This window comes from Eufriesea mexicana, unplaced genomic scaffold (genome assembly GCF_001483705.2).
Source record: "Eufriesea mexicana isolate 0111107269 unplaced genomic scaffold, ASM148370v2 scaffold3780, whole genome shotgun sequence".
NCBI classification, from domain to species: domain Eukaryota; kingdom Metazoa; phylum Arthropoda; class Insecta; order Hymenoptera; family Apidae; genus Eufriesea; species Eufriesea mexicana.
In genome coordinates, this window is record NW_016911795.1 from 677,592 (window position 1) to 700,412 (window position 22,821).

Genomic DNA, 22,821 nt, shown 5'->3' on the forward strand with positions numbered 1-22,821 from the left:
GTATCTGTCATATTAAGTACCCATTGTACATTCTCTCCTACCCACAAATTATGAAATTTATCTCTATTTCTTGCTTTGTAGACATTTCTCTTTATAAATTGCAATTTTAAGAAATAAGGTGTTACATTCTAATGTTAGCTACTACTTATACATTAATGTAATCGTGAAAATTAGAATGAGTAAAACAAATCATACAATATAACATTAAAATAGTAATTCAATTTCTTACCTGGACCAACTGTGATGTTGATTTTGCTTGATTTCTATATTTAAAACAAAACACTTCGCGTGCACATTAAATACGCACCGATTTTATTCATAATAGAATGTTATCATAGAAATGATTCTAACAGTTAATTGACAAAATTATAACGAATTTGTTTTAGCTCAGGAAATAGGAAGAACAAAAGAGCAAACACGACGATCCACACGTTATATCACGTTTTCGTGTACACCATACGATGACAGTCGCGGGACTGTACTACAACTCGAAGCATGTCATTTCAGTCAAATGTTCGAAAAGCGCGCGGGTGGTGGGGAAATTAAAAGGAAGGGTGAAAGGAGCGAGTTCTATAAGTCATGTAATGTGATTGGTGCTCGGATAACTTTTAACTGTTGGCTTGACCAATCATATTGCTCTACTTGAATCGAAATTCTACCAATTGACGCACATTTTCTGCGCAGAGGCGGTAAACCGTAAGCGATTCTAACAAAATAGTAATCTCTTTGATAATTACAATTGTTAAGAATGAAATGAAAATTTAAAAATATAAGGAAAGCAAAGTAAAATTTTGTACTGAAATAAGAATACTTTTATTAATTATTTTTATTTGTTGCATTCTTTTAAAACTATAAAATATGTTACACTTTAATTATAATGTCTTAAAACTTCCATATCAGATAGTTAGTTGATAATATTCAGAACGTAGTTTAAGGTTAAGAGCAGCAGGAGCAACAGTACTCAACCAACTAACTAATTTATTTTTACTAAAATAAAAGAAAATAATTTATTCGTTTCAATGTTACTAAATATTTACAGGACGAATGTATTTTTATGTTTCTTACCTCTTACTTGTAATTTGTAAAAGCTCATGAGACATACAAGGATGCAAATATAAAAAAGGTGTACCTAAAATAGGATGTATTGCTTGAGATAACTCTTTGTATCTCATCTCCGTATTATAAACCAATAACTGTGCTTCTTCCACGGATACGGGATTCATACCTGCAAAATCTAAAAAAATTAATCATATACAACATGTTTGAATATGTATAACATTAAATATTTATATAAAAAGATACTACTGAGACTTTTATGAAGGAATTCATAAAAATAATAATAGAAGTAAATAATTTTAGTCAAAGAAATTAAGTAATTTGAAAATACGACAATAAAAAGTTTGCAATAATCAAAATCTAAATGATGAACAATATTGAAAATTTGTTCCTGAATACATGCATTGCTATAAAACATAGATTTCCTTTGTTTCTCGTATCTCTCTACTTCAGTCACTCTTGATCTCTTTGCTGACTTCTTAGCCTAGTTCGAGATAGGCTACAATCGAAGGAACAATCAGCATTATGTCGCCTGCCACTTTCAACAGGCTGTACATACCAGATTAAGGTCTAGAGGTGATCAGAGAACGATTGTAATAGACGGTCCGTATTTTAATGAATAGACATTATAAAATTAACGACATTCACAAGATATTATTAAAAATGAATCACCAAGATGATCTTTTTTTTTTATAGAACTTCTTTAGAACTTGGTTATAATTCGAATGAATATGGCGCGTTCACCTGATTTCCATCCATTAAAATAAAGCACTGGGACGCTATAACTCATCGACCACAATACATGATGTTCTGTAACTAATGGTTTCTCTATAGGATGAATAGCTTCAAATGGATCTTGTCTTAGCACAAAGTTGAAATCATCGTCGGAGACATTACTTTCCGGTACTAAATAATTGTTTGAGTTACAACTATTGGAAATATATTGTTTCTGTTGTCGGACAATGTATGCCCCTCCCGGTATATTCTAAAAATCATATATAGGTATTTGCTATTTTAAAAAAAATTTGTTATTTTTCTTTTTATTTGTGGATTTAAAAACGTTAAAAAATAACAGCCACCTTGTTACCATGCAGTTCCCATCCGTCAGAAATCTGAGTCGACAGGTTTATAAATCCCTCGGCATTTTCGAGAAATTCTTCCCATGTAATCGTACCTGGGCCATCCATTGATATTCCTCAAACTATAGAAGAATAATAGCAATTATTTCTAATAATTTTTTGCAATTTATAAATTTTAATGCAATTTCATGCTCCTAAGAATTCACATTCTTAATGACAAGTACAAAATTCACATAAAAGATAAAAATTAAACGTGAAAAATTGAATTAAAATTGCACTATGTTTATTATGTAATCATAATCATGTATATATTTAACTTTAATTTATATTGTAATAAATTTAATGCATTTAATTCTAAATACAGCCTTATGCATTACACAATTCATTATATAAAATATATAAGTATTTATTTAGTAACAAATGATAAAAATAAGCTATAAATCAAGAAATTTCTTTGCTTAATACTATGAAAATCGAATACTTAGTCAGTAACAGAATTAAAGATAAAATTGCCTTTAGGGACTCGGTATTTTATAATCGTCTTTATTAGCTAGAAAAGTTTAAACTAATTTATAGTACACAAAATGACTGAAGATATTTAATTATAATTACTTCTACTTTTTTCCTAAAACGAAAGACCTTTAGAAACAATTGTTCATGATTTATAAAAATCAATGATACGTTAATTCCATAACAAGGTTGAGAAAGGGGAAGCTGTACACCCGAAGGAATGGCTTGTCTCTTTTCTGTCCGACCCCTCGACGCTCAGTCAATTGTCGGCTATTTTGCATCGGCAATGTTCGGCACTATTCGGTCGTGTTCGGTTATCCCCGCTATCGGTAACATGCGCCGATAGCTGTATAATGCACGCGCAGAGTATATACAGATATACCTCACATGCAACGATCGGCGTCCAATAGCACGTAGAGTTGCAACCAGGAACGTAACAATAATTGTGCAATTGCACATACATATCTCTCCCTATTACTAATTTGCGAAAAACATTTTTGACAAATATTTTATACTGATATCTACTTTTTATATAATTATTCTACATTCCTGTTATATTAATAACTGGAAAATTAATTCTATGATTTAAATAAATAAACACTTATTTTACGACATGAATGTATCCTTAGAAATATATTGCACGAAAAATCTTAATTTAATACATATTACATATTTAATACATAATACATAAAAAAAAGTAGTAAAAAATAAATTAGATCAAAACAATGTAGGAAATTTTTACTGAATTCGAGCTATTCGATATGTAATTTAATGAATGTAATTGGCCAAAAATGTAAAAGTATCCAAGTGAGATGATAAAATGGGTAGTAAAAACTAACTTACGTACGGTCCTGATGTGGAAAGCAATAGCTGCGTGCGCAGCTTTTATGAGCCATAGATGAGACAAAGACGGATAGTGAGAATAAGAGTGAAGGAGATGACAGTATTTCCCGTATTGTGTATATGGTACGAGCTGCGCGTATGCTTAACGAAACACACTTGCAAACTTGTGCGTGTTTATGTAAAAATAAGTTCACTTGTGTGCTTGCGCATGTGTGAAAACTGACACCGTATTTCTCGTTCACTACCGGATAGGTAGGTGTGATAGAACAAGAAAAAAAGAACAAAGTAGAAACAAAATCGTCTACACACGGAACGATAGAAACGAGGACGTGTGCATACGCATCAAGGATTGTGGAAGTACATGTCGCTAAAGTGAACTTCACACAAGGTGAAATACGAATGTGTCTGTCTGTCTGTCCATATCTTTAATGAGGTGAGGTGGGACGAGGTGAAGCTTGGCGAGGTGGGACGAGGTGAAGCTTGGCGAGGTGGGACGACGTGAAGCTTGGTGAGGTGAGGTGAGGTAAGGTGAGTGGCAAGCCGAAGCTAAAGAGAGTGAAGAGAGTGAAGTGACCGAGCGCAACTTGAGCATCACGGTGAGAGGACGCACGGTCGTTTATATTGAATTACAAGACGCAACGGTTTAGACGCATAGCTTTCGATAATCAGTGAAAAAATTGAAGAAAAGAAAAGAGGACGTGAGGCAAAGTGAACTGCATTAGGGGGGACAAAGAATATAGTGGGAAGTCTGCGAACGATGACGACGCGCGTTCGTTCCGCGGTCATGCGTCCACAATTCGTCAAGCCATGATGCGGAGTACTGTATCTAGTATAGGCTGCTGGCCGCAGCAGTGGTACGTGTTCGTGACGTGTGTGTGACTGATAGAAAATAATTTTTCAATTCAATAAGTTTCGGTTTTTTCCCGTGAAAATAAGTGTATACGATTTATTAATTGTTCCTTATAAGTTAAAAACATTCAAGAGTACATTCAATTCTTCCCTTTCCTTATTCGTGTGGGACTACGACGGTGTCGGACATTACTATCTGTGGAACGAAACGGTGGTTCTGTTTACACTGGAAAAATTGACAGTCTTCGAGGATGTACGCGAAGGGGAAGGGGTCTACAGTACCCTCGGACTCGCAAGCAAGAGAAAAGTACGTATTATTTGGTATTAAAAAATATACTATTGTGCCGAAGGAGACAAAAAGTCGAAGAAAAAATTTACCGATTGATCGACCAGTGACTCCATTTTTTTTTCTTTACACCAAGCGTGCGTATAGACATTAGTCTGTTCGAAACCGGAGAATCAGATTCGTCGAATAATTACGGCTTCCTGATTATAATATTCGTATACTTTATTACCTATAATATGAATGTGAACAAATTTGTTCCTAATGCTAATATGAATGAGATAGAACAAATTTAATATGTACTCTTGTAAAGTTCTTCGCGATTTATAAAAAAAAGTGAAATGATAGTTGATCTAATTTTAATTAATTTTTAAAAAATCGCATTAAAATGAATTTTACGAAATTAGTTCTTGTAAAACATTTATTAATTGTTTACCTGACAATGTTCTTTGCAATCTGCTTTCTCGTAAATTCAACTGAACTGTATGCTATGACTCACTAAAGTACTTGTTTCGCAAAGCAGGCCGATCGGGCGCCATGTTTTTATCGTTTGCAACCAAGAAGCAGTTTACGCTAAATATTATTATCATAACACCTTGCAAGACAAGATTGTTTTGTTTATACGATGTAATAAATATGAAAAAATATTCCTTCCTTATGTCGATAACCAACTGAAATTTTATTTTTTTTATTTAAAAAATATTAGTCTTTGAATACAATAGTAAACTTGTTGTATTTAAAAACATTTTTTTAAACATTATACGTTTGGTATAATACTAATTATTTATAGAAATATCATTTGGTTTTTTGATGATATGAAAATATAAATATTTATATTTATATTTATAAGTTTGCATATCATATATTTGAAATTCAATATAACTACTTACAGAAGAAAATATTTATTATTTCGAATATTTTTTTTCTTTTGAAATGCTAAATAATACTTTTATTATATAAAAACTGTGTTATATGTAATACCAGAATACTTTAATAACAAATATATTTGCATTCTACATAAATTTTATCTTGCATTTATTTGAAAATTATTTACAATATTTCAGGTTAGCCTTGTACGTGTATGAGTATTTATTGCATGTTGGTGCACAAAAAGCAGCACAGACATTTTTATCAGAGGTAATAATTTTAAACTTCTTTAAAAATTTTACAAATCCTAGGAAAAAATAATTATGTCTTACTTTATTATATGTGTAGATACGATGGGAAAAAAATATTACTCTTGGTGAACCACCTGGATTTTTACACTCTTGGTGGTGGTAAGCATATTATGCATTGTTTTATTGTCTGTAGGAAAAATTATCTTTTATTTTGGAAATGTTAAATTTTTTTAGAAAATAGAAATGATAGAAACTCATAATTTAAAGTATTTTTTTAAATATTTTTTGTCTTTAATTGTTATTTTAAAATATTTCATTATATGCTTACATATATAAAAAAATAATCATTAAATAATTATTACAAAATTTTAGTGTATTCTGGGACCTATATTCAGCAGCACCAGAACGACGGGATTCCTGTGAACATAGCAGTGAAGCCAAAGCTTTCCATGATTATGTTAGTATAGTTTTAAAATAAAAAATTGTATTTATTGTAAATATATGAAAATTTACAAGAAATTCTTTTTGTTATTAGGGATTTGTGAATAGTGGTTATGGTGTTAATGGCATTGCTCATGTAAGTTAAGTTGCATTAATGTTGATACTTACTAATCTTATTTATTCAGTTACATATTTTACATAAGTATTTTAACATGATTTAATTTCATGTATTTCTAAATTAAAATTGATTCTTTAAATTGCATTTGTTTGTATGTGGAAGTAGTATTTAACTGATATTCTTTTTAATCATCGGATATAATTTAGCTGTTAGATAACTATCAGATGATTACAGAATGCTGGTCCAGCGCCTTCTCCCATAGGGCAAATGCCACCCAATGATGGTATGCCTGGCGGTCCAATGCCTCCTGCTTTCTTTCCAGTAAGTTTTTTTATATCTTTATTCTGATAACAATTTTATTGTTTTTTTTTTTTATTTCATTTTAAATATATAATTTACATCTAAAAAGTTAAATAGTACTTGGGTCACTTGTGTATATTTATAAATTTTATTAATGATTATTATGTATAAGTTTTTTTATTATTTAAACAAACAAGAAGAGTTATATAAATATCCATTTTGGATACAAGATATTATTTATTAATTACTCTTTTTTTTATTATTATTATTATCTTCTTTTTTCTTACATTTAATTATAAACTTGTAAATTCTTCTCCTATGGTACATAACATAATTAATAAGTTATTGTAAAATATATCTTTTATGTCTATATGTGCATATATACATACATACGTGTATGTATATGAAGAAGGGAAATAAAAACAACTTTCACTATACACAACTATATATATATATAATAACTATATATAATATAATATATATATATATATATAAACGCAATTTAGGGCGAATCATTAAAATTTCTAAACTTAATTCATTTGGTAATTCTAAAAGTTATGAAAATATAATAATTATTACAATTTATACTATGAAATAATTAATCATATTAATTATATATAAACACATATCACAAATATTTATATGTATATACATAAATATATATAAATATCTGTTATCATTGTTATGCCTAGTTACGATTCTCATGCATTATAATTCTACACTTGATTCAAAGCTCTTAACATTCTCTTGAATTCATTAAATAAGATAAGCTTTTAGTAAATAAAAACCATCCAAAATGTTTTATACGTTGTTATTAATTTAGATTAATTACTAGTAATTTTTAATTTAAATAATCTTTAATTATTACATTGTTGGTAAAGATCATATAATAAAACATTAAAGATGGAGTAATAGTACATAATTGAATTGTTTATAACAAAATCTCATAACAAATAAAGCTATATTTTGTCCAAAAAATTCTATAAACACAATTATTTATATATTAGTTGTAAGAAATCGTTTGTATCTAATTTGTGTATAATCAAATATTAATGTTATTAGTTAGTACTAACATTTTGTACATGTGATGTCATAGTCCTGTTCAATTTGACTCAGCTGATTACTATAAATGTACACAATAACATTTAAACATATATTGGTTTTGAAACAAGTGTACATTTGAATAAGATTCTCATGCCATGCTTGTCTATACTGTATCTATGTACTTATTTTCTCTCTGCTATGTATCTAACACTTGTATGTGCGTTCCTCTACCATTTTCACTGTCTGATCTCCTCTCTGCATAAAGCAGATTTCAGAAAATTACCAGAAAAAATTTTTGTTTAGATGTTAGAGAATAGTTCTAGTTCTAATAATTTTATATAGTAGGTCTACAATTGATAGTGTTCTACCTTGTGCTGACTTTAGTTTTGTGCAAGAATGTCACAGAGTAATAGACCATAAAAAATATTGTTTACTAAACTATATTTACAACATTTGTATTCTTTCACTTATCAATATTTTTAATCTACCTTGGTATCTTAATATTATAATTCTGAATCTAAGTTTTGTAAATAAAAGCATGTATTTGCTCTTAGAGTATATTTCAATATATGAAGATGATATTTCAAAGTGGATATATTTTGTCTAGTACTTAAAATATCAAATACTATAAAAGTGATGAATGTCAGCTAAGGTCACACTTTTTAGGATTTTTAATATATTTAATATAAAAGCCTGCTTAGATAGTAGTCTAGCATTCAATACAAGCGGTCTACGAATGTAATGAAACTAATATGTGTATATATATATATATGTAAATTATGTACATGTTATATATATTATGTACATATAAATAATATGTATCACATATATTCCATATAGTATGATAAGTGTATCTTTAGGTATTTAAAACACTGTATCCTGTATGAATGGATAGTATAATTACTTTACGAGAAAAATGTATTCTCGTTGACCGCTTAGCATTACATCTAAATAACAATATAAGTATGTGAAAAACGATTTCTAGTTATGCATACTTTTATTGCTTGTTTGAACGTTTATTATCCTCCAAATCATTTTACTTATACATTACTTATATATTTAACAATGTATAAGTTCAAGTAGAAATAACGCGGTTTTACTTTGAAACATCTATATATATTGTTTGAAAAAGAATATATTTTAATTTTTTATTAAAATTTTGTTTCAAAGTGGAGTGGGTTGTCTTCATGACATTCAATATCAAATTTTAATTCACGTACAAAGTCGTAATTACGAAATAATGTTGAGTTCACTATATAGGCGTAATCAAGTGTTATAAATTTAATTTTTATTGAAAACAATATTTATAACATTGTATTTTCGTAATTATAACTTCTAGATTTTTAAGATGCTGATCAACATAGTATTAACACAATCATACCCAAGCCTTCTAGTCTAGCTGTTGCCTGGATCGCAGTGTTGCTACATGTCTGTCGTTTGCGTTGCTTGTTGCAGAACAACTCGACAATGCGACCATCTCCGCCCACACACCCCTCATCACAGCCATCCCCCCAGCCCCCCCAGCCACCCCCGCCCCCACACTCGCAGATGATGTCCACTCAGGTAAGCCTCATTCGACACACACTATCACTCATGGAGAATCACTCGATCCACTCTCATTACACCATATCATCGTGTACCTATGACTGTTTGCTCGAAATCGCTTCTTTTCCTACCAGAGTTATTTCTACTGTACAATTTTTAACCTGTTAGTTTCTAAATATTATATAGAACACAAATAGGATTTGTTAAAGTGGATATAAATCGGTCGAAGCACAAATTTTCTGTATTTTTTACACACTTAAATACATTGATGATTGAAATTAACATATTTTGCAACATTATGTTTATTATAGATAAAAAGATAAAGTAGTTTTATTGAATGTGTGTAACAGCAAAAATTCTAAGGTAAGGAAAAAGGATTTCTTAATATTATACTTTGTAAAAGTGTTAGATTACCATTTATGTTTATAATGGGCTTACTTTAAGGTAAGAAATGTATTAAATGCACATCATACTTTGATTCACTTTAATCTGTCCTTTGTTGAATATAAATCCCTATTGTTTGCAATCCTATTTGCATATTAATATAACATAAGTTCCTGAAGTGCAGTATGATGATTTTCATTAAAATGCATATGTTATATGGCCTAATATGTGATCAACTGCTTGTCGCGGCTGCCTGATGTATCAGTTTTGTGATATATAATAGTTATAACATATTTTCTGGTTTTATCTACGTTATTGCACTGAAAATAGTTTCTTATTTAATGGTGTCAATTTCTGAATTGTTACAGTTTATGGGTCCTCGGTATCCTGCTGGGCCAAGACCCGGAGTACGTATGCCACAAATGGGAAATGATTTTAATGGGGTATGTATAATTATTTTATCAATTCATAGGACTATAAGAGATATAGTCTGAATTACAAATAATTATTGGTATATTAATATTTTTATTTAGCCACCTGGACAACCAATGATGCCAAATAGTATGGATCCAACTAGGCAAGGTAAGGGCTCAGTTATATGCTAGATTCACATTGATTTTTTTTCTGGCATTGACAATAATTGCGAGAGGAGAATGGCATAGACGCATGCATACCAAAAACCACACAGCAATAAATAAATCAGTAATTATTAAAAGTGGATTGGATTGCTGTGATGTGGAGTGGATTGGTTTTTGAATTGTCTAGTTACGTGCAGTGGTGTAGTTTTCAAGTTAAATAATCATGATTAGTATAATACATTTACATAATTTTATATATAAGTAAAATTTTCTTGCTTTCCTTTGTTGCATTCAATATGACGATATAAATTCCAGTGTTAATTAGATTGTACATCTTAATAATAATATAAAGTAAACTAATGTAAATCTTTTTATAATTATTTTTATTGTTTAAGAATCTTAGAAAATATTTAATATTCTTTTTCTATCTATCTCCTTCAAAGTATCAAACATAAAACATTAAGTGTTAAATACTGTTTTGAATGATCTCATTGTGTCATATAAATAAAGATATTAGTAAAAAGAAATCTAACACTGTATTGTAAAATAATTAGTATTCAGGAATAATTTTTGTTAAACTAGTATTTTTACATAAAATTTTTCTATATATAATACAACGATATATTTTCTTAGCATTAAAATAGTATTTACAACTTTATTCACTATGCGACCGCAAAGTAACTAGACCTTACCGCCATCAACCTGACCTTACCTACCTGCCGTACTAATGTGTGCTCTTGTGTTCCTCAGGCGAAGCTGGAGAATTTGTAGGGTGGCAAGGTAGGAAGCAACCCAGCAACCAAATCACACTCACATGACTTAGTCAAGCCTAACTTTTATTTTTTCTCCTGCTCGTTTTAAAGTTTCTGTTCTCACTTTTTATGAATAATTGCACTAGCTTCGTTTCTTTGTGCAATACTTGCTCACCCGATCTTGCATCCAGTATGTCAATGGCAATTTAATATATTAAAATAAGTGTGTTCAACTTCGCTATGAGAACAGTTTAAAAATATGTTTAAAAATACTCATATTTAAAGAAAAATCTATTTTGTGTGTGTGCGTGTGCGTGGGTGCGTGCGTGCGTGCGTGCGTGCGTGCGTGCGTGCGTGCGTGCGTGCGTGTGCGTGTGCGTGTGCGTGTGTGTGTGTGTGTGTGTGAAACGAATTAACATAGATATATTTACATTTCTAAAAAATTAAAAAATAGTTGTTTTAACATATTAAATTTTTTCATTACATATAATACATTAGCTTGTGGCTAACAAAATTGACCCGTTTGTATTTTCATTATGAGGAATTATAGGATGAACTTAACATATATTAAGAAATGTAATGCAGTTACTTTCTCCCATTTGAAGCATAGTTTCATCATAACATGGATTTAGAAAAAAAATTCATGTAATTTAAAAAAAAAAGTACTATTTTTTAACTTACATACAAGACATCTTTATAATATTATATAATTAATTTTATGTCATATATACAAATATTGCTGTATGATATTTTTTGATTAGGCATCAAATGAATGATTGTTTGTTGTGTATTTGGCACATAATGCATTATTTTATCTTTTTGTTGTCAAGTTTGAAGCTCAGACGTCTGTAAAAGTTACTTAGTAGCGCTGATTTTCATCCTTTGCATGAGCTTTGTTATTTCATTAATTTGTGTAGATGCAAATTATCAATTTAGCATGCCATCCACTCGCTTTACTATTATATACGACTTCGGCAAAACATGATTTAAATTTTTTAATGTAAGAATAAAAGGAGATGAGTGACTAAATAAATTAAAATACTCTTTATAATATGGAAGTATTTTACAGTTACATGATTTGCCGTTGATCCAGAGATTCACGATTAGCGTTTAGTATTAACATAAAACTAGAATAGTATTAATCCTTGTGTCTTTAGGAAAATGCATCAAGAATTGTTTTTATTACTAGCTCCTCCAGGCATGAATCCCATGAACCCAAGGATGAATCCTCCGCGAGGACCAGGAATGGGTCCAATGGGACCAGGAAGTTATGGACCTGGAATGAGAGGACCACCTCCTAACAGTAGTTTAGGTCCAGGAGGTCCAGGAGGTCCTGGTATGCCACCAATGAGTATGGCTGGAGCAGGCGGTAGACAACAGTGGCAACCTAACACATCAACGGTACGATTATAATCTGTTTATATTAAAAAAATTTATTTATATAATTTATTTCTGTATTATCAATGATATTATTGTAAGTAAATATCTGAATTATAATAGAAAATTTAATTTTTATCTTAGCCAATGAATTATTCGTCATCGTCGCCGGGTAATTACGGAGGACCACCCGGTTCAACAGGACCTCCAGGCCCAGGTACACCAATTATGCCCAGTCCACAAGATAGTAGTAATAGCGGTGGGGAAAATATGTATACCATGATGAAACCTGTACCTGGAGGAAATATGCCTGGTGTAAGTAATCATGTCTTACTTTTTACTAATTACTTTTGTACCACGTCGGTCATCCAATTAATATCAAGTACGATGATTTATCATGAAATATATATTTTGTTAATATTTATTTTTATTTAATAATAACATATACAGAAACATGATGATAATAATAATTTGTTCAATTGTATCAGGATTTTCCAATGAGTGGTGGGCCAGAAGGTGGTCCAATGGGTCCTATGGGACCAAATACAATGGGTCCAGTTCTAAATGGTGATGGCCTTGATGGAATGAAAAACAGTCCGGCAAATGGTGGTCCTGGAACACCACGGGAAGATAGTGGAAGTGGAATGGGTGATTATAATCTGAGTGGTTTTGGAGGTCCTGGAGAAAATGTAAGTATTAGTAAGTTTTTCGTAACGACTCCTTATGACAGTCACTCGACGTGTTAGTATGGACTTATATGTTATCATTTTTATAATATTGTCATAAATCACCTGCTTTATATAATTTGGTAAATGTATGTAATTAATAAATATATACACTTATAAGATAATAATCTAAAAAAAATTATCATTGATTATTGAAATTTTTTATTTAAAATATAAGTCCATATTATAACTGATTTTTCTTCTAATTATTCAGCAATTAACAGATTCAGGCGCTTTCATCAATGTGTCAATTAGTTAATTATTCTATTAAAATAATTTGGGTTTTATTACATTTAGAGGGCTTATCCTCAAGCTTACTCCAACCACCTGGTTAATGCTTAACCTAAAAAGTATCGACATTTGACAAAAATTCAAAATGCCTTATTTATAATTTAGGCTTCTTGGGAAATTTAATTTAGATTATTCACTTGCATCTAATGTAACTGTTTGGCTCAGATTGTGTCTAACTATTATCATACTAACAGTAGGGCTAATGATGAAACGTGAAGTGGGTATAAAAATCATGAAACGTTTAAAAAATGTGTCTAAAAAAAATATTTCTTATTTACTAAAAATGAAATTTCGTTATTTATAAAAAATTAAAAACTAGTAATACAATGAATTTCATAAATTATGGAGTTTCGTTAATTCGAATTATCGAAATCATGGTTAAACATTCTATAATAAAATGTTTCAAGTCCTTTTTTACCCACTTTATATAGAAAAGTATGAATCAATTTTCATACAATAATACACAAGATATTCCATAAGGTGTATCGCATACGATAACATAGAGAGTCTCGAGTCAAGATGATGATTTTTGATAACATTTCTTTATTTATCAATTATCAGTTTTAAATTTCTTTTCGATTATTTACAATAGACATGCAAAATTAATTTTCTTTACAAATTATATAATTTATTGATATTCATTTGTTTAAACGATATTTTGATTAAATAAACAATGTTTTTTGTATAAAAATTTGAATGAAACAGTTAAGAAGTAACCTTCGTTTAAAATACAAAAATATATATAACAAAAATTCACGAGAAATAGTGCGTATGTGTGAATAGCATCGTAATTACAAATGTGTATGAATGGTTACATGGCAGCTTCGATGTGACATTTGCATATGATACACGTTTAAAGGTAAAACTCCGTGGTTGTTATTTAAATAGTAAAATATCTACAATTATTTCGAATCAAAGATCCTCTCGTCTACGACTGTGTCTCTTATTATTTTTTTCAAGTACGATACGCCTTACGGGAAGTTATATATAATATAGCATAAAATAATCGATTTCTTTAACGAGCGCGCACAAACGGTATACCTTTTTAATCTTACGTTATTATTTCGGATTGTGAGTAGGATTCTGAATTAAAAAAATAATCAGTAATCTCGCACGTGCGCCTTCTGTATTCCCGACAGTTTTTTTAAAAAGTCAAGTCGCCTTGGATCCAGCCCCGAGTTCGTAGATGCCGTAGATTTCCCGGTTAATCACGCAATGTGGAAAAGGATCATACACAAACCCTGAGTTTTATGTGCACGTGCAATCGTCACGTGGTACGCGGTTCATAACGATTTCGTCAATGGCTCAAGCACGATTACTCGCTCGTTGCAAGATAGAGAACGAAAAGAAAACGAAAAGAGAAAAAATATACACACATACATTCGCGTCGACGCATCTCGACTTGCGTTCGTTAATTAATCGCTCCTAATCAGTTAGGTTAGCATTTAAGTGCTCATTACGCTATTCTTATGAAACTATAATATTTGAATCATTTATAACATGCGCGCGCGCAAAATACACTATATAAATATTTAAAAGTATATAATGGACAGTACGATGTCTTTTTTATCGACTCGTGTCAACGCCAACGTTTATTTATATTTATTTGAACATTAGCTTGTAAGCAAAGGTGCCTGAAAAACACGAACTACTGTGATTATCAATCGCATAATTGTTAATCGATTTCTAATTTTCTTCTCTATCCTATCTTTCTTCTTACCATTACTTTTTTTTAATCCTTGTTTTATCTACTATTTTTCCTCTTCTTAATTGCACCGCTAGCCCGCCGCTAGCTAATTGGCTTGTTTTTCATCCCATTATAGAGTTAGGATTCTAAGCAGTATTAGATTAGAGAACAATATACGCTATATTAAGTTCATAACAGGTAAGACGTGACAATTGTTAAAAGATAAAACCAAATTTTTTTACTTTTGCGATGAAATTTTTGCAAAAAGGCTTAATAAATGACCGGTTTACGATTTCAAATCCCTCAAAGCATTAAGCATGAATTCAGATGTTTCTTTCCACGTCGACAGACATACAGACACTTGTCTAATCGCTTGAATCAAATTTCTTTTTAATGAAGTAACGATACTCTGTAATGAGGTGATTAAATTAGCCGAACTCAGACCGAGTCCCTCCACTGTTTGCTCAGAATTCACTTTATCGATAGAAAAGCAAGTTTGTGCACCATTTATTCGCAGCCATTGACATCGCAATACTTCGCACAAATATATTCGTCGCTTGATTAAAATTAATGGATCATGTTTGTAAAAAAAATAACATATGTGTCATTGTGTACTTTAATGCAAAACACCGACATCTTGGTGAACTGGAAACAAATAAAGCGTACAAATCTAGTCATTCGATTACACAATCGAACACGTTTTGAAAATAGCGATTTTATCGACTATTGTCAACCTGTGCGAATTAGAGCATATAGAACATAACCTCAATTTCATGTCCGTTGTATTTTACTTTTGACCACTTGTTCCAGTTATAGCATTTTTCAAACTTCAAATATTCAATGATTCAGATGCTTAGTTTGCAAGAAAGTTCCTATTAAGATTTAATTTAAACGAAATAACTACGAAAAACTTCAGCAGTAAGTTCCTTGCTTTCCTTTCTTAACTGGAATTGATGTACAGCGACATCGACTTCCTACGCGAACGGTAATATCCTGTACTAGCGAGTATTGCGAGGTGAATGGCGTTGCGATTAACTTAACAAAAAGTACTTGGACAAAAACATATAAAGAAAGATGTTATATATATAACGTATGCATGGCAATAGACGATATATATATAACGTAATTATTTTTGTATCAAATAAAAGTCATAGACGGTGTAAGTACTGAACCTACATGAATGAGTGCGACAAAGATACAAAGAAAGAGAAAAAGATATACGGGCCGATAACGAAGAAAAATATATCGTGCGAACCTCCCGGAATCCATCCGTCCGTAATGGTTATAGGTCAGTACCGGACTATGCTGTGCTGCTGTTAGTTGTGTTTAAATTAACTTAAAATATTGAAAAAAAAAATAAAAAAATATTAAAAAAAAAAGAAAAAAAAATGAAGAGGTATTGATCGAATTATGTAAAACGATATAAGAGAGGAGAGAAAGAAAGAGCGAGAGAGAGGGAGAGAGAGGGAGGGAGAGAGAGCGCCAATTGCAAGTGCATGCTCTGAGAGCATCGGCAAGATCGATTATGATCTCGAGGATGATCGAATACAGGTTTTTTTTTACGTATACTTATTGCGACTTCTCGAGAATGGATTCAGTTCTTTTGGTACTATGTGTCACATTTGACTGCCACGTTTTTGTTACTTTTAGTTTTACATAATATATTCTCTCTTTTTTTATATACATATATACATTTATAATATTTCTAGAAATACGCATCAATACTTTAATTTATACGTTATACCATAATAAGAAAAAGAATCCGATGGCTACAAGGAATAAAGGAATAGCGATGTCGAGTATAAGAATCATGGCATATTTTGCTGTTCTTCTATAACCATAGTTATATACATAGTTACTTCATGAGGATAATTTTCAAGGTTTTCACTATACGGAAGAATCAGTAAACGTTAGTTGAATCATATACATACACATATTATTCTACAACTTGAAACTGACACTTTATGGTGAAAGAAGACTGTTTTATTTCGATACTTTATAAAGATGTCGTTATACAAATATGACTGCTGCTTGCCGTTGTTCCGGAGTATTCACCGTGCCAATAAAGAGCGTACTTTTAATTGGGAAAAAGGAAGCACACACACATACATATATACAACAGGAGATAACAAAATATCCGCTTGTACCAACTTTTGAAGGGTGCGAGTTTCTCAGAATACGAAGAGACATTCGTTTAATCTATTCGAGAATACGAAAAAGTTGGTGATAGCACGCGGTCAGGGTTCGAAGTTCATAATGGAGAAATAAGCCAAAATAAAGAGAGTAAACGCGGAATTGTTAACGATGATAAGAGCAGTAGTCTTTTCGTTGCTTGTAACACGACTCGTCGTCGTGCGTTGTTCAAAGAAATTTCAATATATTTCGAGAGAGAGCGTGTTTCGATCGAATATATACATATGTATAATATACGAATATACATACATATATACATATATATAGATGTATATGTATATATATATGACGTGAAGCGCACCATGATGGTACTTTTAAAAGAAAATCGTCGATTTACTTTTAATACAACCCCACGTTGTAAGCCACATAAACGAATGGCAATGAACATTACATTTATTAATATATGCCTAAACCAGGGGAGATCGAGACAATAAATGTAAACCTGTTACACTGAGAATACTGCGTTTTTCTTTTTTATTTGCGTTCAAATCCGCAGGGTGCTGGCTACTAGAACATTTATATATGACTATCTGTTTTCATATACACTTTGTCTTCTTTTTTCGCGCGATCGATTTAAGTGGTAATCACACGCTGGTAATCACATGTCACTTGTGTTTCACATTGAGACTTCGATGCCGAACGAATGTTTTCGCTCGTTATCCTCATGTTTTCACGTTAGTTGAGCTCACCGAAATCGACTCTAAGCCAATTCAATTGATATCTTACCATAGAAATCTATACCTTTGCAAAAGAGTTGCGTTATAAGACATTGTAGTTACTACACGTTTCTTATATACTTTCTTTTTTTTTTTTTTCCTAATCTATGCGTTATTTGTTCTAACATACACAAACGAAAGACGTTAACATTTGTTGCTTTTACGTTAAATATATGTGCAATTGAAATACCTGTCTTAACGTCGCTTCAACGTGGTCTACGTCATACAAATTGCCACTAATATTAACATCGAGAACACTTGCTTACATAATTAGAAACAAGAAACTCAGAAACTAACACGAAGCACGTATATACATTGCATAATTATGTAAATTACGATTTCGTTGCAATCGCGACTTCGATCAATTCTTCCAATATCTGATATGCATTAAGAGGTGATAAAAGAATGCTGTTGTATATTGTGGAACACAATGTTTGTGATATACTTAACGGTCCTAATCGAAAGACGAATATTTTCAATTTTTGTGTTTTGTCTTTTCGTCGAAGAACCGTACGAAAGAAAAACAGTGAAATCTGATAGCTGTATATAGTACTAGCCTGTACTGACCTGTAGCACATGGATGCGTGAGCGCAAAGCGATTGGTGGATTGCGAGATCGTATCGAGAAACGATTCAAACGAAAAAAAAGTACTTCAATCAATCAACAAAAAGTGAAAAAAAAATTATTTTAAGAACCCGTGAGGAATGACACGTCGAGTTTCTCTGTTACAATTTTTTCTTAATCTCTAAATAAGAATTTTTCATTGTTGGTTTACTCGGTGAGGTGTGCGTGAGTGGGGGGCAGGCGGCGCACACGGAATGCGCAAGAAATTTTGTTTACATCCGTATTTTCTTTTATTTATTTATTTACTTTTTTGTTTTGTTTTTTTTTCTTTTGCTCGATACGGGCTTCTTTTTTATATAACGTCCATGTGTTGTGGGTCAGAGCGCCCTGGAGATGTGGAACCACACTTCTCTCTTCTTCACTCGCGGTTCCCAAAATCAAAACCAAATTTCTTCCTAGTTCTTTCATATACATCCTGTCTTTAAGTTTTGCGTTTCACGAGCCCAGCCCCTTCACGACGCACCGTCACCGCGCTGCGCAATCACTTTACGCAGCATGTCAGCGTTTTTTCCCCCAAGAGTTCACTTGGGATCAGCGAACTGCGATAAGTTTTCCTCCGCCACATAAATTTCTTTGCAGCACCTTTAGTGCGACTGGGTTCGATTGTTTTTCTGAAATAATTTTTAATACCAATTATATGCTTCAACGGTAACATAAAAGAATATCAAACAACATTGTTCAGTGTTTGCAGATATATTCTAAAATTAGAACATTTAGAAATATTTAAATATACCTACAAGAGGAAACTTTCTCAGCTCGCTGATGAAACGCTGAAACCAGTCCAAAACAAAGTGGGCAAGGTATCGCCTAATGGTGAACTTGCCTAACCTCTTTCGTGTAACCGGCCTGGTGTTGGTTGATTCACAGGATCAGACTGAGTCAGCGGCCATACTCAAGATCAAGGAGAGCATGCAGGAAGAGGCGAAGAGGTTTGAAAAGGACTCAGATCACCCCGATTATTACATACAATAACTCTTCACGAGTCGTTGGGCCCTGAGACCAAACTAACGTTTTAAAAAAAAAACAAATCGCAAATCGATTCCCCTCTTTCTCTCTCTCTCTCTCTCTCTCTCTCTCTTTTCTCTCTCTTTTTCTCTCTTTCTCTCTCCCATTGAATCCCAAAACTCTCCTCACTGCACTTGTACTCCATGATTATCTTCCTCCTTTCACTACCCCAACCCTCTTCGAGTGGAGGCACTTACAGAGCGTACAGAGACAGAAAAAAAGTTTTAAAAATACAAAAAAAAAGATGAAGAGAATTGAGCTCCGTAAGAAAAGTGCACAAGTGTTATGTAGAGATTAGAGAAATCTTTTCTATCTTTGCGAAGTGAGGGGGCCACGTCCCATGATTTTTTCATCCCTTTCTGGTTATGGGAAAGACCTAACCAATTAAAGTAAGAATTATCAAATCTTCAGAGAGCACTGTTTCATGCAAAATCTTTCGTAATTTCGCGTTGACGTACATTCTTAGAAATGGCTCCATACGTACATATCAGTCATCTCAAATCATCGTCGATCGATGACATTCGTGTTTTGTAAGTAGTTACAAATTCCAGATGTCTCCAGTGTCTTGAAATATCACACGAAGGAAACATTCGAGTTTTGGAAGAAACAAATATCAGGCTATAAAAATGTGAATTTGGTATTACGCGTGATCTTCAAAAATTACGTTTCCAAGCGTTTTTCTCTTTCAAGTAATACTCAAAATCGGTCTGACCTTCATATTATATTGAAGAAGACTCGAATGTCCAATGTTATCTGCATGTGACGCAGGTGAATTCATTATAGCGTCATTTTCTCTTTACATGGAACGGTAATGATCTTTTTAAACTCCCACATCGCCTCCTACTCTCTTAGGGACCTTGGTTTTGTTTCCTGAAAAAAAAAAAGATAATAATAAGTGCTTCCTTATTGGCCCTAAGTTGATAGAAAACTCTATATTTTTTGTACAGTTCGAGAAACGTTTAAGCAGTATGTGTGATGTTTTTATAAAGGGGAGTAGTAGTCAACTCCCGTCCCGTCTGTTCTCTTCGGAACCTTCGGTTTGATTTTCATGTATTCATGGAGTATACTTGAGTGACGTTTCATCGGTTTCCTCAGTCGTCTGTGCATGGCGAATAGTTTCAGCGTATGAAATTAACGAAAAACAGGTGACTGTGATAAGCTAAATTTAATGCAAAAATAGGAAAAAAAATTATGTAATACATAATACATTTTCCGGCACCATAAATCCATTGTGTTTTAACAGTAGAATAATGATCGATTCCAGTACATATATCAAGTGTACACTTACCACAATGTCATTTTTATACGTGTACATATACGTATATATACGTGTATTTTCGAGAGAAAATAATTTATTGAGTAAAATAGAACATGTTTTATTGATTTCAATCAATTTTATAGAAGTGTCGGTTCTAAATATAAATGAAACTAGATCTTTGATGTTCCCATTGAAACGGTCGAAACTTTTCGCATGCGCCTTTCGCGAAACGATTCTCGAAGCGAGATCGATCGATACTCAGATAACATAATGCGATATAATCGAAGATTCTCCTAAGAAAAAAAAAAATGCCTGTTGTTTTAACAGATTTTGAAATTATTCGTGAAATTCAAAATAATTAAAAATACTATTTTATAATTTCTGTTGAAAATAGAATATTTTTTAAAATAAAATTTAAAAATCCTTTCTGTAGTTTATTTACGAATTCAGGTCTTAAAATATCACGAAGTCTAATTTGTAGTCTATAATTATTAAACTATAGGTACCGAACTATATCATTCTAACCCTATTAATCATTAAAAGTATTAGTTCCGATTTTTCGATATCTCGTTTTGAACGATCGATCGATTCCGCGCAAGATTGTACGTCAGCGCAGCGATTTGCGAGCATTGGTAGTATAATACCTGTACTCGTCATTGTGGCATCATTCTACAGTCAATCTGTCAGCTATTCCTTACGAAAAAAAAATGCATCAATATCTTCCATGAAGTTATAAACATATACCCGAGAAGATCCACGAGAACGCAACGGCTTTGTGCTTTTTCTGTCAATACAAAGAATGCGATTTTAAAGGGGTCCCGATTGTTGCCGGTGTTAAAGTGGTCAATGATATCGATGTATCGTGTGCGAGAGACAAAGAAAAAGTGGGTTCTTTATTTATTTATAAGAGGGAGTAAGGAACGGGGTGTATTACGTACATCGATCGTTCAGTGTTGTGTATAGTGCATAGTGAAAAACGAACGAGAACACGTGACACGATGTGATATCGAATGACGAAAAAGAGAATCGAAATGTAACGTCAAGTGATTCGATCGATCGATAGCGTCGTTCACATCGGTACATTTGCGTTTAGGGAGGACTTCACGGGCATTGTTAACATTCGAGACGTTGCAATCTCAGTTGTGTTACACACAGTGGATCAATTTTTATTTAACTTGAGAAGCGCACAGTACTGAAAGGCTGCAATAACATTATTTCGAAAAATTCGGACACGCGATCCTTAGGTAATTCGTGAGAATTCACTTATATATATTATGTGTCCGAATAAGGGGAATCCGACGAAACGGTTCTCGAGAACGCATTATTATATCTCCCCCTAGGATTTAATCCGCTGTGGTGGGAATCCGGCCAGTGTGCGTCGATAGTACACATTAAACGAATTTTCATTCGAGACGATCGTCGTTTGTCGATTACGGATAAAGACAAGTTTATGCATAACTGCCAGTGTTCAAGGAATTTTATTTTCTTTTTTTCCCATACATTTGGTTTCTTTTTCTTCAATTTTTTTTTTTTTTTTAGTATCCACAACAGCAACGTTACGTTCACGTTCAATCGAGACTGGTATATTCAATAGATGGGCGAGTTCATTTTTTTAATTGGCCGCGTCAGGTTTGTCGTTCGATAGCAAGCAACATACGCAAATACGAATCTGTATAAAAGCGACCAATTACACAACGGATAATGGTGAACGTAACTAAAGAACAGGATGAAACAGGAATTAACTTGTTTGAAATCCAATCTTCGTTCAATGGAATATTCCTGGTCACTGTAAAATCACGATAAAGTACGGTCGTATCTTGACCAAAGGATAAAAAAAAGTTTCATAACCTATGTAAGTTCTACATTCGCCTGTTTATTTCCTGATTGGTGCCTCGGATCTGGGAATGGCGGTGTGTATATATACACACACACACACACGTGTATACTATTTCGGCGTAATTAAATGTAAATGTGTAAGTTGTACAAAATATCGAGTGCAATTCGGATTAAAGTAACCTATATAGTGGAATACGGTGTTCCTGCTG

At 32.2% G+C, this 22,821-nt stretch overlaps 2 protein-coding genes across 8 annotated transcripts; one reads left to right on the forward strand and one right to left on the reverse strand.

Moving 5' to 3' along the window:
- Window positions 1–896: 896 nt before the first annotated feature.
- On the reverse strand, window positions 897–5,127 carry Atg10 (Autophagy-related 10). 4 transcript variants are annotated; one of them, XM_017905428.1, is made up of 5 exons: window positions 5,057–5,127; window positions 2,136–2,257; window positions 1,801–2,041; window positions 1,066–1,234; window positions 897–987 (listed from the first exon to the last, which is right to left on the reverse strand). In XM_017905428.1, exons 2-5 carry the CDS (start codon window positions 2,241–2,243, stop codon window positions 897–899), a joined length of 609 nt encoding a protein of 202 aa, XP_017760917.1. In that variant the 5' UTR covers window positions 2,244–2,257; window positions 5,057–5,127. The 4 variants fall into 4 exon arrangements, with proteins under 4 accessions (XP_017760917.1, XP_017760918.1, XP_017760921.1 ...); XM_017905429.1 differs by lacking the exon at window positions 5,057–5,127 and adding an exon at window positions 3,489–3,555; XM_017905432.1 differs by lacking the exon at window positions 5,057–5,127 and adding an exon at window positions 3,493–3,550.
- On the forward strand, window positions 3,606–20,992 carry Ssdp (Sequence-specific single-stranded DNA-binding protein). Of its 4 annotated transcripts, none has more exons than XM_017905425.1 (14): window positions 3,606–4,644; window positions 5,685–5,757; window positions 5,836–5,897; window positions 6,111–6,195; window positions 6,274–6,315; window positions 6,532–6,618; window positions 9,097–9,204; window positions 9,939–10,013; window positions 10,104–10,152; window positions 10,899–10,928; window positions 12,090–12,301; window positions 12,422–12,592; window positions 12,766–12,966; window positions 14,433–14,798. In XM_017905425.1, the coding sequence occupies exons 1-14, from the start codon at window positions 4,589–4,591 to the stop codon at window positions 14,439–14,441; spliced, it is 1,260 nt and encodes a 419-aa protein (XP_017760914.1). In that variant the 5' UTR covers window positions 3,606–4,588; the 3' UTR covers window positions 14,442–14,798. The 4 variants fall into 4 exon arrangements, with proteins under 4 accessions (XP_017760914.1, XP_017760912.1, XP_017760913.1 ...); XM_017905423.1 differs by lacking the exon at window positions 14,433–14,798 and adding an exon at window positions 19,381–20,992 and having other exon boundaries at window positions 4,589–4,644; XM_017905424.1 differs by lacking the exons at window positions 10,899–10,928; window positions 14,433–14,798 and adding an exon at window positions 19,381–19,485 and having other exon boundaries at window positions 4,589–4,644.
- The last annotated feature ends 1,829 nt before the right edge of the window (window positions 20,993–22,821 follow it).

Excerpts from the sequence above, each read along its gene's own strand:
- Atg10 (XM_017905428.1), bottom strand. The coding sequence starts at position 2,243 with ATGGATGGCCCAGGTACGATTACATGGGAAGAATTTCTCGAAAATGCC. Across the intron at positions 1,235-1,800 it reads TTTTAATGGATGGAAATCAG|ATTTTGCAGGTATGAATCCC; the intron begins GTGAACGCGCCA and ends TAATTTTTTTAG. Across the intron at positions 988-1,065 it reads TTACAAATTACAAGTAAGAG|TAAAAATAAATTAGTTAGTT; the intron begins GTAAGAAACATA and ends CTTTTATTTTAG.
- Ssdp (XM_017905423.1), top strand. The coding sequence starts at position 4,589 with ATGTACGCGAAGGGGAAGGGGTCTACAGTACCCTCGGACTCGCAAGCA. Across the intron at positions 4,645-5,684 it reads GACTCGCAAGCAAGAGAAAA|GTTAGCCTTGTACGTGTATG; the intron begins GTACGTATTATT and ends ACAATATTTCAG. Across the intron at positions 12,593-12,765 it reads CTGGAGGAAATATGCCTGGT|GATTTTCCAATGAGTGGTGG; the intron begins GTAAGTAATCAT and ends CAATTGTATCAG.